Source organism: Gavialis gangeticus, unplaced genomic scaffold (genome assembly GCF_001723915.1).
Source record: "Gavialis gangeticus isolate Ggan-Ray unplaced genomic scaffold, GavGan_comp1, whole genome shotgun sequence".
In the NCBI taxonomy this organism is placed as follows: domain Eukaryota; kingdom Metazoa; phylum Chordata; order Crocodylia; family Gavialidae; genus Gavialis; species Gavialis gangeticus.
Window position 1 is genome coordinate 57,491,887 of NW_017729033.1, and position 18,761 is coordinate 57,510,647.

Here is an 18,761-nt window from a genome sequence, read left to right on the forward strand (position 1 = left end):
GGGGGCGGGGGGGGGCACGGCGAGCTCCCACAGCTGGCAGCGGTACTGTTGGCAGCAGGACCATGGCGGCAGTAGATGGTTGGCAATGAGGTCCCGCAGGCAGCAGCAGTGCTGTTGGCGGGGGGGGGAGGGAGTGGTGAATCCCAGCTGGTGGTCAGTGACCACCTGCAGATTCCACTGGCAACGGCCAAAGAGTCCAACGGCAATCAAGAACCATCCACAGGCACTGCTGGCAGTATTGGTGGTGCTTTTTGCAGGAGGTGCACCGCCAATCTCAGCGGGTGCACATGCATCCACATGCACCCCCTACGCATTGCCAATGTGTACACAGAAAATCATCTTGCATGTGCAGAACAAGTTTCAGTCTACATAAAGGCCAGTATGTATTTAACAGGTCTTTGGAATTCTGTGAAGATCTTAATGTATCTTCCTTATTTTACAAAATCTCTAAATCATGGGGAGTCATAGTCCAATCTAGTCAATAAAAAGGCTCTCATTGGAGCTCAGTGAGCCATAAATCAGGCCCCCAAATTAGGTAGCTTTCTAATAATTTGTTAATTATGTTTCAGCAAAAGACACACAATTTTGCTAGTAAATGCAACCTTTTTTTAAATGAATTGCCCCTTTCACATAGAAACCCAAGAAGATATGGCTGGTTTGATTTGAAATGTTTTCTATCTAAATATATTAAACCTGTCTTTTAATTTCCATAGTTTCATAGTTGGTAGGGTCAGAAGGGACCTAATCAGATCATCAAGTCCAAACCCCTGCCATGGGCAGGAAAGAATGCTGGGGTCAAACGACCCCGGCTAGGTGATTGTCTAGCCTCCTCTTGAAGACCCTCAGGATAGGAGCATGCACCACTTCCCCTGGAAGTTGGTTCCAGCTCCTAGCCACCCTGATTGTGAAGTAGTGCCTCCTGATATCTAGCCTGACATCCCTTATTTCATACTAAATAAGACAACAAAAACAAAACAAAATAGTCCAAAGGAAATACTATATATTTTTTCTGCAGATTTCTAGTGGAAGTGAGTGGTAACAATGAACAACAAGTAGCCTGTTATATTACAGCACCTTCCATCATTTTAGAAAATCTAGTATGCAGGATCATCAATGACATGAGTTCCCTTGTGGTGGATGATTCTGAAGAGCTGGTCAGCAATATCATCGGTGTTGAGTGCTTAGACAATGAGAAAAGAATCCCTTTTCCTATCATCATTGCAATCCCATTCACTACACGGCTCAGAAGCAATTATCGAGAAATTTTGGTGAAAGTGACTGATAAGAACTTTCAATCAAGTTACTTACCTCCTATTTCCTTGGAAGGATACCAAGGAAACCATAAGGTTGGTAAACTCTTATCAGAGTCTCATAGAAGTACTAACTGTGGCTCCACAGATAAGGTTGATGAATTCCCCAATTAAAGCAGTGATTAGTTAGTAATATTTTCCCTTGAATGAATTATATTTTGGTAGGGTAGCCAATGCTATCTGAATTTTCTAAGGTGATCATGAATTTTAGGTATGTCCCCTCCCATAATAATTCCAAAGATAGGAAGGCATAAAGTCACCTGGATTTTCCAATGCCTATCAGGGGCTTTAGAGCATAATTTATTTCATTGGAGAATCTATCTCATTTTTTTCTAGATAAAATTGAAAGTCTGTTCTCACAGGTTCCCCAACCTGACTAAATTAAACAATATCTGTTTTTGTAAATATTAAATAGAGAAATAGTTTACCTCAGAACACTGATGACGGGAAAGCTTTTAAAAAAATGCAAGCACTGGATGAAAATTCTTTTGTAAATAAAAAAGTGGGGGAAAGGACATTGTTTTTATTTGTCCCAAAGAAGAGTAGCATAATTATATCAGCATTCATGCTGACTGCATTCACCACATCTCCAAAAGTCACTGTACTACAATTTGCATAGTGTGAAATTAATCACACTGGGTCTGATTCAACAGTATGCTAATCTAATTTTATACTGCAACTCCACTGAGTTCAATGAATTTACATGACAGTTGTAGTAATTCAGGGTGCATCTACATGTGCAATTTACTGTACAGTTGATTGATTAGCTCTGCAGTAAAGCATCACAATCTATACATGCATGGTATTAGGGCACAGTAAATGAATTAATTCTGCCATAGGATAGTACTGTCAGGGAGAGTACTATCCTATGGTGGAATAATTTCATGCACTCAAATGCACATGTAGACCATGACAGGGGCGATTGTCTCCACATGAGGGCCACAAAGTCAGCAACAGGTAGAATAGTCAATATCAATAAGACCTTGGGCACCCAAAGGATAGGCATAAGGGCATTTTTAGATGATGTGGTCAGCCATCTGAGCTTGAACACCACAGCTGCAGCCAGCATTTTTGGGGAGGCCCCAAGAATGCATGTTCACCTTAAACCTTCTGTCATGGGAAAAACACAAGAGGCGGACCCCAAAGAGTCAAGGAGGGCCCCTAGGGGCCGGCATACCCCAGGGGAGACGCGTTAAAAGGAAAAATAAATGAAAACTCCTTATCTGCAGTAGAAACCATGGCGGGACCAGAAGTGGAGGCGGGACCTGCGTGGTTTGTTAGCCGCATCTTTTTGAAAGTGCAGCCAGCTGGAGAGAGGAGGGAGGAGAGCTGGCACAGGGGAATAAGAGGTGTGGCCAGTGAGGTGGAGGGGGAGAAGAGGCTGAGAAGGAGCACGGGGGGAGTATCCCCAGGGCCCCTCTCGGAGGAGGGGGCAAGCGAGAACGCCTTCCACAGGGCAGGAGGCTGCCCCAGAGGTCTCCAAGAGAGAGACGCCATTGACAGACCAGGGGAGAAAGAGGCAGCCAGGCTGCATCTCAACATAGGACCCTGGGAAGAGGCTCCAGAGACCAGATGGGTGAGTGAGGTACCCTGAAGAAGGAGAAAGATCTAAGGGACGCAAGGTACTGAGTCAAGAGGGACCCACATAAGTGTAGCCCAGCTCCAGGGATCTTTCTAAGTGGGAGGAGGACAGCCACAACAGCAGCTGAGGCTGCTAAAAATAGAATTGAAGACCCAAGGTAACCCGTCTGAGGAGAGCTGGTATTCTGAGCCGGAAGGGCTGTCGAGGGTCTGTTTAATGTATTTAGCACTAGTGGGAGAAAAAGGGAAAAGAAGGTGGCACCAAGGGAACAGCCTGTTGTGGGGCCGAGCGATTTAGGGCACGTTATTACCAAGCTGCCTGATGGTAGTGATTAGAAGGTCACGGGTGTTGTAGATAGCTTTTGTTATTAGTTTCCTTTTTGTTGTTGTTGTTTCCACTTTTGGAAAAGCAAGACAGAGGGCAACAGAAAGCCGAGGACTCACCCGGCAAGAAGGAAGGTTCTGCCAGACAGAGGACCAAGACTTTTAGGCAGGCCTATAACGGGTAGCTCAGGATTCAGGCGAGACCTGGGATAGGGTCCTGGAGAGGGGAAAACTAGGATACCCCGCAAGGGAGGGCAGGCCGCAAAAGAACATCGGCACTCCGTCGTGGCTGGGTTCAGGGCGAGGTACAGGGGAGGTTGGAGCCTCGCAGAAGACTGCCGCTCTAAGGCCTTGGATAGATGAACCCCAGTGGTTGGACCCCACACCACTGAGAGAGTCATCAAAGTCGTGGCAGGCGGGATTGGGGATAAAACCACCCGGGGAGAGACAATGACGTCCTGAGACCGGAGGGACAGAGGGAAGAATCGCCCTACATATCCACAGCCGAGCGGTGCGGGACCGAATGATCGAGGCCTGACGGGTGCACCTTCCAACGCTGGTACTGAGACAGTTAAGAGCAGTCCAAGGCCCTCAGGGCAGCTGCCATCCTGAGGGGTAGAAGATGGTGCTGGGGATGAAGTTCTTTAGCCGCAGCTCTTGTGCAGCATATTTCCTGATCCACTGATGGGAGGTTCACACTGTAGGTGACATGCCATTTGCATATTCAATGAGCTTATTGGCCTGAGTAGAGAACATGTTCCAAGACCTCAGGAAGTAGTTGGTTTTCTGGCTTGTAGGTACTAGTTTGGAGTGCAAAGAATGGTCTGGATCATGGAATTTGAGGCCTAGGGCCAGGGTAGCAGCTTGTCTCTGGATGCGTGTGGGGGAGGGGGCAGAGGAAGTGTGGGGTGGGGAAGGAATGCCTGAGAGGACTGGTAGGCAGTCAACTGGCGCTGGCATAAGGCATCCAGTAATGGTCTTCATTATGCTGCTAAGGTTGGAATCCACTAATGTAGTAAGCATACTCCAGCCCCAGACTGATCACAGTTCATAGCAGGAGCATACACAAGTGCCAAAGTGGAGTTGAAAAAGTGTTTGGAAACTTGCATCCCAGGTGACATCAGCAAGGTAATGGATAACAGCTCCATTGCTGTTAATCTTATCCTGCTGCTCCTCTGCCTGTTGCCTAGCCCTGCATGGCAGTACCCTTGTGCACCCTTGTGCCCCCCCACTGCCTACCACCACCACTTGGAGCCTGGGACTGACCCACCAGCCCCCCTGCCAACCTGGGGCTGCTCCATCTTGGCTCAGAGTTCTGAAGTCCCAGGCACACGTGCAGATTCTAAACCCAGGAGCAGCTGACTCCAGCGCAACCTGCACCGGAGATTATCAGGGTGCATTAATTGCTTGTGCAGATGCACCCACAGTAAGGACACAGACCCTCAGAATGGTGAAAGTATTATTTCCTTCTTCTTTCTTCTTCTTCTTCTTCTTCTTCTTCTTCTTCCTCCTCCTCCTCCTCCTCCCCCTGTTCCTCTTTGTTGTTCTTGTTGATATTTTCATCACAGATCTCAGAATTTAGTTAATGCATACCACAAGGAAATGATACTACATTAATAACTGCTACATATTTTTTTCTTTCCATAAAGGGAAACTTTGCAGAGGTGAACATTTACCAGCTGGGTATTTTTTCTGTGTTATCATGCTTGAAGACGGAAATTTTCACTGTTCCAAAGGAAGGAGTTTCACAAAAGTTAAGCATGGATTCCAGGGTATCTTTATACTACCCTCCTGAAATGTTCAGTTCTCCAGCTTCCATGCAGTTAAAGGTAAACTTGTAATATACAGATTTTCCTCCATATATCTGCATAATAGTTCCAAAAATAAATATGAACTATAGCTATTATTTTGTTGAAGACCTCTTGCCAGCATTATTATTTTGGTTCCACTGCATAGGAAAGTGGGTGTGTATAGAGTAGACTTGCAAAGCAACCCTGTTCCCAACAGAGTTAATTTTATATGACAACAAGCCAACAGGGAAGAGCAGAGATAGAGACAGGAGGTCCATGATTTTATGGATCCAGGTGCCACAAATTCCTGCATGGTGGACATGTGTGAGTTACAGCCTGTAGTGCAGTTCAGTGACAGATATAATGTCCATAGATATCTGAAAGCTTTCTCTGCTGTATACTGTAATGGGCTCCTCCACAGTGATGGTGCTCTCTGGCAACAACCCCCAAACCTATTTTGCCCTCTGGCTCACCAGGATATTATATGGTCTTCATCTGCCGCAGCTTGATGATAATTAATATACATTTATGGCAGCCCTCATATTACTGGAGTGGTACCTTAGATGCCTCACATAATTGGGCCATCCTGGTCTGATCCAAATGTTATCACTTTGAACTCAAGTTAGGTTCTATGCCCTCACACTCAGCTCTGTCTCTATCTGACCTGCAATCTCTGTCCATACACAGTTCTGTTGGGCCTGAAGCTTCTTCTCAGGGAGATCCTCTTCTTACTATGATTTGCGCAGACTGATTTCTCAGTCCAGAAAGCAAACTAACATAACATCTAGGCTCTGCTCCTTCTGCTTACCTGTTCTCCCCTTTCCTAACAGGGCACAGGAGCTCCTTATTGCCAATTAGCAAACTTACAGGTCTGCAACCTGCCTCCTTGCATGCAACTTTTCTTTGCATCCTGCACCCTCTGCAGCAACAGGGGATAGGGGGCCCATTACACTACTTAAGAGACTTTTATGAAGTCCCTCCTTAGAAATTCTGCCTCCTCAAATTTTGCATCTGTATTTGTTTCACATATCAGAACAAGGAAGTTTGAGGATGCTTTCAACTTATCACAGAGGAATTACATGATTAGGAAGGCCACGTACAATAAATTGCTCGCTTTCATGAGAGAAAACTTGACAAACAATAATAAAGTAATAATGACTTTAGCACAAGCATACAGGCTTTACTTGCTTTATAAAAGGTGCTGGATACATTTTTGAAAGAGGTCAGTCACTGCATGTTTAACTGATGACAACACTTGCTAAAGCCATTTATGTTCATAGCAAATGTGAAGTTAAAAGGAAATATTAGCTACTGTTATGGTTGCTATACTGTAGGAAACAAGGACGTTTCTAACAAAAATAAAACATCTACTTAGATTACCATTTTTGGGGGCCAGTGATTTATTCTGTTTTACTCGGTTTGTGCCAATCAGGCAATACAAAGGAGGATTTGGCTTCCTGTATGTCCTGGACTGGGGATACCTCAAGATTTGGTCCATGTATATATATCAAAATGTATATAAGCTACATCATGCATTGGACTGTATTTAATAAAAGGTAAAATTGATGGCAAATAAAAGATAGCCAAGAAAAAGGAATCTTATGAACAACTAAACAAGATAGAGTAGGAAATCTTTTTAAAATATGTGCTCTATAGTTTAAAACAGGAAGCAAACTTTTAAGTGTTTCATTAAAAATACCATCTTTGTTTGTTTTGTTTTCTTTTCTTGTGGACTGTTTTCTTGTGAACCAGTTTAAAGATGCTGGTTGTGCATAAACTAAGGAAGAAATAATCTTAGGGCTCTCTACAAGAGAGTTAACAACAAAGAAATATATAAGTGCTGAATTAATAATAAGAGATTTGTGAAAGTCATATTTTTTCCAGTTCCAAATGTTACATTAAATAATAAAAAAAAAATTAAAAATGTTTTAAATCTCATGTTATTTATTTGTAAAGTAACTGTACTCTTACTTATTAACCTTAGGTCCAGCCAATTGAGCCATCACTGGTTTCCATATTAAAAACAAAATATGACATGTATCATTCAGTAGTGTCTACTAGCCCTTTGGTTCATATCCAGCATCCTTCATTCCAACCATTTAATAAATCAGTCACTATTATTCTACCGTGTCCTCCAAATCCAGAGAAAAAGAGGCAGGGTGATGAGATAGATCGTGGAAGAGCCACTAGTTCTACAGTAACCAGGACTGCAACTGCCTATCGTTTTCGGTGAGTAATCATTTTTTATATCTATGAATCCAGAAAGAGAAAGAAAGGGGGAAATTAACTGCACAAGGTTCTGACACATACAAGGTTCTGACATTTTGTATTCAAATACATTCTTCACTTAAATATGGCATAAAGAGAACATGTTCAGAAATATAATGGGCCATATTTTCTTGAGATGTAAATCAACATAGCACCACTGACTTCCATGAACCTACTGATTTACACCAGTTAGACACCAATGTCTTCAACTAAATATAGAAATAAAAATAAGACATTATTGAAAACAAAGTACCCAGCTATTTAACTTCTTCTTAAAACCAGATTTTTCCAACTTTATTCACCTACCACATAAATAGAATATAAATTACTCAGTGTGAATCCATAGATGCATCTCAGGCAGGTCCAATGAGGTGATACTCACCCTCTATGCGACACTGGTCAGGCCGCAGCTAGAATACTGCATCCAGTTCTGGGCGCTGCACTTCAAGAGGGATGTGGACAACATGGAGAGGGTCCAGAGGAGGGCTACTCACATGATCAGGGGGCAGCAGGGCAGGCCCTGAGAGGCAAGGCTACGGAGAGGCTATGGGACCTGAACCTGTTCCACAAGAGAAGGCTGAGGGGGGATCTAGTGGCCTGTTACAAACTAGTCAGAGGGGACCAGCAAGCATTGGGGGAGTCCCTGTTTCCCCGAGCACTACTAGGAATGACTAGAAATAATGGCCACAAGCTGGCAGAGGGTAAATTCAGATTAGACATCAGGAGGTGCTACTTCCCTGTCAGGGTGGCTAGGACCTGGAACCAACTTCCAAGCAAAGTGGTGCTGGGTCCGACCTTGGGGGTCTTTAAAACAAGGCTAGACAATCACCCTGCTGGGGTCGTTTGACCCCAGTACTCTTTCCTGCCATGGTAGGGGGTCGGACTTGATGATCTGCTCCTTCCGACCCTACTAACTATGAAACTATGAAACTATGAATACAGTTAAACAAAGCTACTTCTTAGTGTTTAGTTGCAGTCATCTTTATATATCATTCTCACTGCTATGGGGAAAATTCTTAACAGACCAAACCAAACTTAATTACTCACCTTGGATCTGGATCTTACTGTTTCCAACTCGGTGCTTCATGGTTTTAAAATAGCAGCAATTATAAAAAGAAACACAACATATCTAAAGCTCAGGAAGATGATTATTTTTACAGACCTTGACCAGAATGCCTATGAATGTTCAGGTAGCCAGCTTGGCCTCTGAACTCCTAGGGCTGTAGTCTAAGAAGACAGAACACTACATGGGTGAAGACTTCCAAAACCCAATGAGTGCCTGTACACATGCAAGCACACTGCTCCGATGTGCTGTAATTACAGTGGATTGGAGCAGACTCAATTAATTAATTAGTTAGTCGAGCCCGCTGGAGCAGGCTAATTAGTGCACTCCAGCAGCCTCCACAACTCATGTATTCAGTGCCCCACACAGCAAAATGGTGGTGAGGCGCTTTAACTTTAAGCACCCCACCACTATTTTGAAATGTAGGGCACTGAATACATGAGATGCTGTGGGCACTTTAATTAGAGTGGCTTTCAGAGCCACTCTAATTAAATCACACCCCGTCCCTGCCCCCAGAGCATGTGTACAAATGCCTAATAGTTCTGGATGCTTTAACTGTATGGTCCCCAACTTGAGATACCTTAAGAGGGGAATATTTTCAGTGGGTGGGTAAATAGTAGGGCTGTGCAAAGCTTCAGTCCCCAATTTGATTTGGGGGAGATTCAGCCTGATTTAGTGGCCGAATCTCCAAATCCAAATTGAATCAGAGAACCCTTTAATTTCTCCTAATTGAATCAGAACCATCTGAATTGATTTGGAGAGATTCAGCAAGATTCAAGATTTGGACACAGAAAAAAGATTTAAAGCTGTGTCTACATACCTCTAGGGAGCAGGGATCTGTGAGTGCTGTGATGCTGGGGTGCATGGAGTGTCCCACAGAAGCATGGGGGACTCCCCAGCATGCTCAGCAGCAGACCTGGAAGAGGACCAGAAGCACTTCCAGTCCACTTCTGGGTCTGCCAGGGAGCACACTGCCCCCCACCCCGCAGCTTAGCAACTGGTGCCTCCTGGGTCTGGGAGGGGCACCCAGGGTCCCCCTGTGGCTGATTGCTAAGCAGGAGGGGTGTGGGGGAGGGGCAGCATGCTCCCTGGCAGACCTGGAAGTGGACTGGAAATATTTCTGGTCCACTTCTGGGTTCACTGCTGAGCATGGGAGGGCCCCCAGGTCTCCTGTGGGACACTCCATTCACCCCAGCATTGCAGCAATCATGAGTTGCACCTGCTACCTCAAGGTACGTAAAAAACTTTTAAAGCTGTGTCTATGTCCAAATCACTGATTCTCCGAATCAGCATCGAATGATGAGGGGGTGCAAAGCACCCTGTTCAAGTTTGCTGATGACACTAAGATGTGGGGGGAAGTGGGCACAATTGAGGGGAGCAACAGGCTACAGTTAGACCTAGATAGGTTACAAGGATGGGCGGAGGAGAACAGGATGGGGTTTAACACGGACAAGTGTAAGGTGATGCACCTGGGGAGGAACAATCGGCACCATACATACAGGCTGGGGAACTCCCCTCTTGTCAGCACGGAGGTGGAAAAGGATCTGGGAGTCATTATTGACTCCAAGATGAACATGAGTCGGCAATGTGGGGAGGCGGCTAGGAAGGCCAACTGCACCTTGTCGTGCATCCACAGATGCATCTCGAGCAGGTCCAAGGAGGTGATCCTCCCCCTCTATGCGGCACTGGTCAGGCCGCAGCTGGAGTACTGCATCCAGTTCTGGGCGCCGCACTTTAAGAGGGATGTGGACAGCATCGAGAGGGTCCAGAGGAGGGCCACTCGTATGATCAAGGGACAGCAGGGTAGGTCCTATGAGGAAAGGTTGCGGGACCTGAACCTGTTCAGCCTTCAAAAGAGAAGGCTGAGGGGGGATCTTGTGGCCTGTTATAAACTGGTTAGGGGGGATCAGCAGGCGCTGGGGGAGTCCCTGTTCCCCCGAGCGCCGCAAGGAGTGACCAGGAACAATGGTCACAAGCTGGCGGAGGGAAGGTTTAAGTTGGACATCAGGAGGCGCTACTTCACGGTCAGGGTGGCTAGAGTCTGGAACCAGCTTCCAAGTGAGGTGGTGCAGGCTCCCACCCTGGGGGTTTTTAAGAGGAGGTTGGATGACCACCTTACTGGGGTCGTTTGACCCCAGTGCCCTTCCTGCCATGGCAGGGGGTCGGACTAGATGATCTGCTCAGGTCCCTTCCGACCCTAGAAACTATGAAACTATGAATCTTCAGATTTGGATTCAGCTGAATCGAATCACGGACAGCAATCTGAATCAACGAATTAAATCACTGTCCCTGATTCAGGCCAAATCCAAATTTGAATCAAATAGGGCCCACTTCGCACACCCCTAGTAAACAGCACTTTAGAAAATAAGGCTCCATTAAAGTGCTTTAAGGTGAGCATGCCAAAAGCTGAGACATCATTAGTCACTATGGGGAATCTTGGTCACAGTGCCTAACTGGTTCTTAACTGGAAGGTTAAGAAGGCTGGCCTGCCAAACAAATCCACTGGATGGCTTTGTTGGCTGAGTAAAACCCTGAAGTGAAAACCAGGATAGTAAGATTTCTTGGGGCAAGGAGCAGTCAGCTCAGAAGTGTTCCTCTCACAAGCCTCAAAGAATCAATACAGCCCATCAAACTGATATTTTGAAATAGTCTTCACATGCTGCAATACATACAAGTTTCTGCAAATCACTGGGTTAGGTGGTAAAGGGAGTTACTATAGTAGATTCCACTTAACCACATAATGGTCATTCATTTCTTTTGGGTATGGGCATATTTTTCTCATAGGACAAAAGTATTTGCTGTCTACTGAATTCAGTTTCACCAGGCTATTTGCATGCTAGCATAGGCGACTGGTAGGGGGTGCACAGGGGTGCACATGAGCACCTGACAGCCCCCCTGATGGCCGACACTGATGCTGTCAGCAGGACTGGTGCCCCCCCTGACTATCAGTGGCTTTTGTGGGTGCCCCCCACCTCAGATTCAGGAGGCACTAGTTACTCACACATGCTGGCTTTTGGCATTTCAACTTGTTGCATTTGTTAAAACTAGAAAAAGAAAGTCAGAGACAATTTAATTAAAAAATGCAAATCTTGAGCAGTGTGCAGAAAGAGAATTAGCTGCAACAGACAATCATTTTTCAAATTATGATTTTTTTTGTAATCTGGTGAATATGACATGACGTTTTGTTGTTTCAAATTAATAAACTTATTATTTTTTTCAGGAATACTTAACACATTTCCTGTCATTAACTGTTGTATTGGCCATATTAGATCATTCATTCAGTGGCATATCTAAGAGAACCAATTTGTTATATGTAGGATTTTCTTTTAGTTATTCATCTACACAAGGTCAAGTGTATAATGGGGCATAAAATGTGATTGAAAAGTAGTGGTCATACATTTTTATTTACTTTCTAGATGATCTTTAAAAACTCACAAAAATGTGTCAAGCAACTTAAAGTACTGGTCTACATTATGATCAAGAATTTATTGCTCAGTTGCTGTCCTCCCTTTTTCACTTATTATCACAGTCAGCTTCTTTGCATAGTTTTTTTACAAAAAAAAGGCAGGAGGGGGGAACTATGCAAATAATAAGAATATTCTCAGGTTTAGAAATATTATTAAATCATCTTTTTTGAAGAAATTTAGTTTCATTCCAATCTGTTGCAGGCATTGAACCTTATCACCCTGTCATTTGAAAGATTTGGGCCTCACTGCTTATGGGAGGTTGACAACTGAAACATGTATAAGGGATATTGGCTTGTTTAGAAATGCCTGAATGTCATCTGCCTGTACTTACAAATGATTTCAGCCTAAAGCATGAATTAACCTCCAGAAGTACTTGAAGGTATATTAAGTTCTATTCAAAAAGAGTCTGCAGTTTGGCAACATTTCTATTGAAAATCTATAGAAATTTGCTGCAAACTTTTTTGATATATTTGAATATCTGAAAATATTTCTTAACATGAAACATACTTCTTGCAGTCCCTGCAAGTTTAAGTCAGTTCCATGGCATCACAAGGATTTCCCTATTAAGAAATATTTGTGGGTTTTTTCCCTATGCATATGCAGAGGTCTCTGATCAGGAGGGAAAACATAAATAAATAAACTACTTGTCCTAGCTTCTGGGTTTCTTTGGCACTAAAATTCTAGTGTAAAACTGTTGGTAATTTCTCCAGTTATTGTAAACTCACCCACTAATACATAATACTTTGGTTGACACAATAAGTGTACTCTTATACATGTATCAGTTTTTTCCAGAGGGTTAGTTCTATTTCTAATATCAGATATCAGTTTTTGCCCCAGGGTTGAATCCTTCTTCTCAGTTTGGTAAGTTGGTAAGAATCAGAATGCACTTGTCAAAAACTAACCGTAACTTTTCATTTGAATGTTATTATTCCATAATATAACTAGGATCACTTGGACAGAATTTTTGAGAGTCAGAAAATATGGGCAAACTAATTAGGTAAAAAAAGCATCATCAATGTTATTTTCAAGATTAGAATTATATAGTCCAGATGCAGTTTTGTTCAGGAGGAAACAAGAAATCTAAGATTACCAGCATACTGTTCCAATGGCCTTACTTTTGTAATGTAACTTTTGTAATGTCTTTTTCATTTCATGTGATCATTTAGGGCAATGAGTGCCTCTGGGAGAAACCACAGAGAGAAACTTACTGAATCCCTGAAATTACTAGGTTACAAAAGCAAAGAGGAGGAATGGGTTGTGCTTGATGATGTTATTGTGCAGAATGCAAGGAATGGGCTTGTATCATTTGAACTAGATGAACATTTAGAAAGGTAATGTCTAAATAACTGAATAAAATTATATGGTAAAAGTTTCACATCCAAACATACTGATCAACAGTGGTGAGAAATCATTCACAAAAACATTTATCTTCTATTTTACATCTCCCAGCTTATAAGCAACTGAAAACTTTCTTAGATTGGCTACTTAAGTGATAAATATATACTTTTGATAAATAATTTATATCTGTAAATTATGAACAAATATGTGTATTTGATATGAATTTTTCATTAAGAGGTTAATTTTGAATTGTTGTTTTGTTCCAGCATCTTGATTGGATGAGTTTAATTCTCAGTTTTAAGATTTACTCTTGATATCCAAGGCCTCCTTTAAAAGTTACTGATATTGTGCAATTAACGAGTTAATTGCACAATTATGTTAAGAGCAGCTATATATGCAAAGTACTTATCACATGGTACAAAGCTCCAACCAGCTACAAAGTTAGACCTTGAAAATGTGTATTAACTTCATTGCTGGTTGCTATTAAGTTTTAAATTCCATGTGTAGCAGGGTCTCCCATACGGCTGGGAGCCATGCCCAGTGTAATACCTCTGGGCCTCCCCTACACCAGCAGTAAGGTGCAAAGGGATCTAATGCGTGATCCCACAATCACGCCTCCTGCCATGCATGCATCTAATGCATAATCTACACAACCATACTTCCTGCACGCCTGGCATGGCAGGATGTATGGTTGTGTGGATTATGCATTAGATTTTATTGCACCTTTATCTGAATATGTAGAGGGAGCTCAATATTCATTTAAAATTCTGTTTTTGTGAAGATTCTTGCCGAAGTAGTATGTTCCCGCTTGAATAGAAGATCTAATAATATGGACCTAAATAAATATAATGATTTATATATGAGTATATTCTTTGAGAGGCTCATCTTAGCTTGCCTTATCATTAGATTCACCTAAATGATTGACTTACTGGATTCAAATCCAAGATGGCTGCATCCCCTAGCAACTCTGGTGGAAACAGCACTTGTCTTAGATTTGAATACCAGTCTGAGACAGGCAATGGTCCACCTCCAGCCTGGGGTCAAGCCACTCCCTGTCTTGAGCTGGGGTGGCTTGTGCAGTGTGAAAAATAGGCATGCAGCTAGGCCAGCATGGGGAAGATCAGGCAGTAGGGGTGGGGGAGGTAGGGGTTAGGGAGCACTTGGAAGAACATAGCACAATGGGGAAGGAAGAGTGCAGAGGAGACCTGTATGTGTGGCTTGGGGTAAGTGCAGGGAACACTGTAGTGCCTGCCATCCCACCCCTCCAGTCTGCTTCCCCCACCGCTTATCTTCTGCTCTGGGTTTGACCCATCTGGCACTGACCCAGCTTCTTCCTGGTTGGGCAGGGCCAGGGCCACCGTTTCTGATTGTGCTTGAGCCAGAGCAGAGCTGCTGCAGAAGATCAGTAGCAGAAAGGTTCAGGGAGTGAGGAGGGGCATGGAGTCCAGGGGGCAGTCACAGGGGGAATAGGCAGAGGAGTTAGACAAGGGCACAGAGGGGCGAAAGGCAAGGGATCAGGAAGAGCAAGGGCAGGGAAAGGTACAGACATGGGGGCAGGCAGCAGTGGGCATGTGGCAGGGGTCAGGCAGTGTGGGGCAGAGGGCATGCATTGAAGGAGCAAGCACAAGCATGGGGGCAGGAACAGAGGCAATAAAGGGGAACAACATGGCAGGAGGGCAAGTGGCAGGGGAGCAGGCAATGGGGGGCAAGTGGCAGGAGGGATAGGCACAGGCATGAGGGAACAGGGGAAAAGGGACAGACAGGAAGGGCAAGAGACAGGAGTCTGGCCCCTCAACCTCTACCATTGCTTTTCCTGCAATGGCAAGATGAATTTAAGATGACATTCCAATAATTAGATTCTGTACATGGAAAATTATAATTTTCCATGTACAGAATCTAATTATTGTGGGGGTCATCTTTGCCCAAAGTTATCTTGGATTTGGGTAAATATGGTAAATAGCTCATTAATCTAAACAGCATCTGACTGAGGTAGTTACTGCCTACGAAGACTTATACTTTTCTGAACAAATTATTCTCTAAGGGCACTTTCACATGTGCTCCAGGGATGGCGGTGGGGGCAGCACTTTAATTAAAGCAGCTCCGAGAGCCGCTCTAATTAAAGCACCACTGCATCTCATGTACCAGCATCCCCACACTTCAAAATGTTGGTGGGGGCACTTGAACTAAAGCTCAATGAACAAGGCACCATTTTTAAGTGCAGGGAGACTGATACACAAGATACAGAGGGGTACTGGAGTGTGGTAACTGCCACACTCTGGCAGATTTGATTAATCGAGTCTGCTGCAGTGCACTGTATAGGCACCCTAAGGAGCTACCTTGCCCAGCATTATGCCTTAATAGCTCAATGAATGGAAAGATTTTTAGCCATACCAGGGAAAGTATATGAAAATAACATAGATTCTTGATGAAGTAAATTGAAAATATTGCAGCAATAAGATACAATATATACGTAATCAAGCAGATTCTGTTTAATTGTATCTCAAAATTATAAAATGAGGCTATAACATGCATCATGGTATTTATTCAACATCTTTATACAGTTTTTAATATCTGTTTTGAAAGGAATTAATTAGGACTTACTTTGCAGTTATCCTATATCAAGTATATACTATATTTAATAAATAAATCCATTTTCATCCATTAAAGAATTAATATATTTTAAAATGTAGATATAGATTTGCCCTGTACACAAGTCACCTTTTCTATAACATCTTACTGACATTAATGTCTCTTCTCTTAAAACCAGTTACTCCCTCATCCTATTCAGTATTTTATGTAAGTACCCATGAGCTGACTCAATAACAAATGAAACGACATACAAATTAACATACTTGAAATAGCCTTTTAAGTTGCCTTAACTCAAGAATATTGGCTCTTTTGTTTTCTTTTAATTTAATAATATCACCTGTCTGATAGTGCATACCTGTCTCAATAGGTCTCAGGACTGCCACTAAAAATCAAATTCTGCCCTCTCACTTGCAGTTCACAGAAACAAAGTTGAGCAGTTAGGCAGATCAGACAGCTGAAAGGCATTCTGAATGTGTCTCAGTGCTACTGTCAGGCTTTCCTGAAAGACAGAGCTGGAGAGAAGCTCTGAGGCAAATCTTTAAGACACCTCTAAGCAAGCCATTTGGGCCCCGACCATTTTGGCAAGCATGTCACAAATTAAGCCCTGCATGCCCCCACCACCTATACTGCCACTCCAATTATCTTCTCCTGCCTGATCTACTGCTCTGTTTTCTGCTCCCTGCCCTGTGCTACCCACCCTATATGCCACTGTGTTTTCTGTTTCCTGCCTTACCTACCACTATGCTACACACAAAAACTGCCCAGGCCACCTGTGGCATATGGACTGACCATCCCTACTCTGCTCTAAATCATTTACTCTAACTAGAGTTGCTTGGCTTGGGTTTATGGAGTGGGAGAGATTGAACCGGGCTTTACTCCTGGTGACAGTCCCTGCCAATCATTCAGACGTAGTTTCTAGGCACCAAAATCAGTTTTGAAAATGTTATTCATCATTTGTAGCTGGACAAAGATTGAAAATAAGAAAGGAATACTTTATAAACATTCTTGAATAAGTCTTGAAAACCTAAAATTCTGTTCTGGGCATGGCTTCAGGAAACAAATCAGATTTTAATTTCCTTCTTTCAGAAGTGAAGCTCAATAGAATGGCTATCAGTAATCTATATTATATTGCTTGATAACCTGTCAATAGTAGATAAGAAGATTTAACATCCAATAAAGAACTGTTTAAATGTCAAGCACTACATATCTTCTTCTTTCCCTAATGCAGCTTTATTGTTATTCGCCTCTCATTTCTCGTGGACAATAAACATCTAGTCCTATTTATTAAGGCTCTGGATGAAGCCATTCACAGCACCATGGCTAACATTGTACTTTATCGGAAGAAAGAAAACCCTTATAGAATAGTTGTTTTACTTGTTCCTTCCAAAGAATTGAACTGGGAGCTTCAACGCCTCCGTGAGGAGGGATACTTTGGCCCTCCAGAACCAACTCATCAGTTTCAACTGAGAGAAGGAGACCAGATTCATTTTAGATTTACTGGCAACATATTTGCCTCAGGTACAACAGTGATTTCTTGTCTATGAATGCACCCTATCAGTCACCTGAATTATTCAGAAATGCTGTTTTTTGTTGTCTCTTCACCTGATCAAAAATTCTTCTGAAATAAAATACTCTTTATTTTAGCACACTTTTTAAAGATGAATGCCTTATATTTTGGTAAAAAAGTGTACGTGCCTTACTGAAGAAAAGTTTATTGGGCAAAATCCTCATCCTTTAAAGTAGTTTGGTATCTTATCTTCAACCACACAAGGACCAGGATTTCAATACAATCTTTTCCTCCCTTTCTCTGTTAGCCCCATGTCATAGACCTTTTAAATACACCTCTGTGGGGTTTAAAGTATTTAAAATTGAAAGTAACAAATTCTGCTGTCATTTATTCCAGTGTAAATCTATAGAATTGAAGGCATATTAAGGTCAGATGCTCTGTAAACTATGATTAATCTATTGTAAATAGCTAAATAATTTTTCACAAGCACTCTGAGATGAAGTAATTACTGACATTAACTTTTGTGGGACAAACCATTTTGTTCAATGGGAGGTAGAGAGCACTTTGGAACATTCTAGCCAAAATATTTATAGTTTTCTCTTCCAGGTATTAGCATTAATTTGTAATGTGTGTAATTTGCCACTATCAGAAGTCACATTTTACACCAAGGCTTTCCAACTTCTGAGCCCCAGGGGAGCTCACCTGGGTTCTACCAGCAGGGGACAGTCACCATGTGGATCATACCAGACAAGGCACAGGCCACCAGGCTATGTGCCACATGGATGCTGTCCCCACCCTTCTGCTGTACAATGCAGACCCTCTGCCACTGCTGTACTGGGCAACCCTCAACCCTGTAGTGCATGCCCCAACTCCTTTCCCCCACCCCACTCCCTGCATAGCCATAGATTCACCCTAAGCTTCTTGTGTACTTCACTGTTCTGCTCCATCTGCTGTGGTGAAAGCAGGAAGTGGCAGCAGGAGGAGCTGGAGGGAAACCCAGAGACTCGGGCTGATTTTGCAGTTGGAGCAGTGACGGGAACAACAGCTAGGCAGGACCTGGGCAGCCACTACTTAATCCCTTGATGGCTACATGTAGCCCACAGGCTGCCATTTGGACAACCCTGTTCCACATGTTATATAAACTCTCCTAAGGAAAAACCTGTCTTAAGTCAAGAATAAATCTACAAACCAGTAGCCTGCAGCTTCTGAGATATATTGCATAGTTATACAGCATATAAAAGTAATGGCACTTGGGCATGTCTACTTGTGCATTTTCACTAGCTTAAATTTACTGTGTACTAAATTACTACACAGTAAGGAGGAATAAGCTGGTGTCTACACGTGCAGGCATTAAAGTGTATTTACACTGTATGTGGACTGACTTGGGACTAACTAAAGTTAGTCAGTCACAGAATGTTATTGCACAGTAAGGTGTCTACACATGCATTACTGTGCAGTAACTAATGGGGAGTAAACCTGATACCTGCATGATGCAGCAGGTATCGAACTTATGCTCAGGTCAGC

The 18,761-nt window shown here is 43.1% G+C and overlaps 1 protein-coding gene across 1 annotated transcript in view; it reads left to right on the forward strand.

The window, feature by feature from the left end:
• DTHD1 (death domain containing 1) overlaps positions 1–18,761 on the forward strand; it is a 47,755-nt gene that overhangs the window by 8,346 nt on the left and 20,648 nt on the right. Inside the window, exons 3-7 of the mRNA XM_019525848.1 lie at positions 1,016–1,346; positions 4,865–5,044; positions 6,990–7,234; positions 12,970–13,134; positions 16,959–17,248. Of these exons, the coding sequence (XP_019381393.1) occupies positions 1,016–1,346; positions 4,865–5,044; positions 6,990–7,234; positions 12,970–13,134; positions 16,959–17,248 (1,211 nt within the window). The remainder of the gene's footprint in view (positions 1–1,015; positions 1,347–4,864; positions 5,045–6,989; positions 7,235–12,969; positions 13,135–16,958; positions 17,249–18,761) is intronic.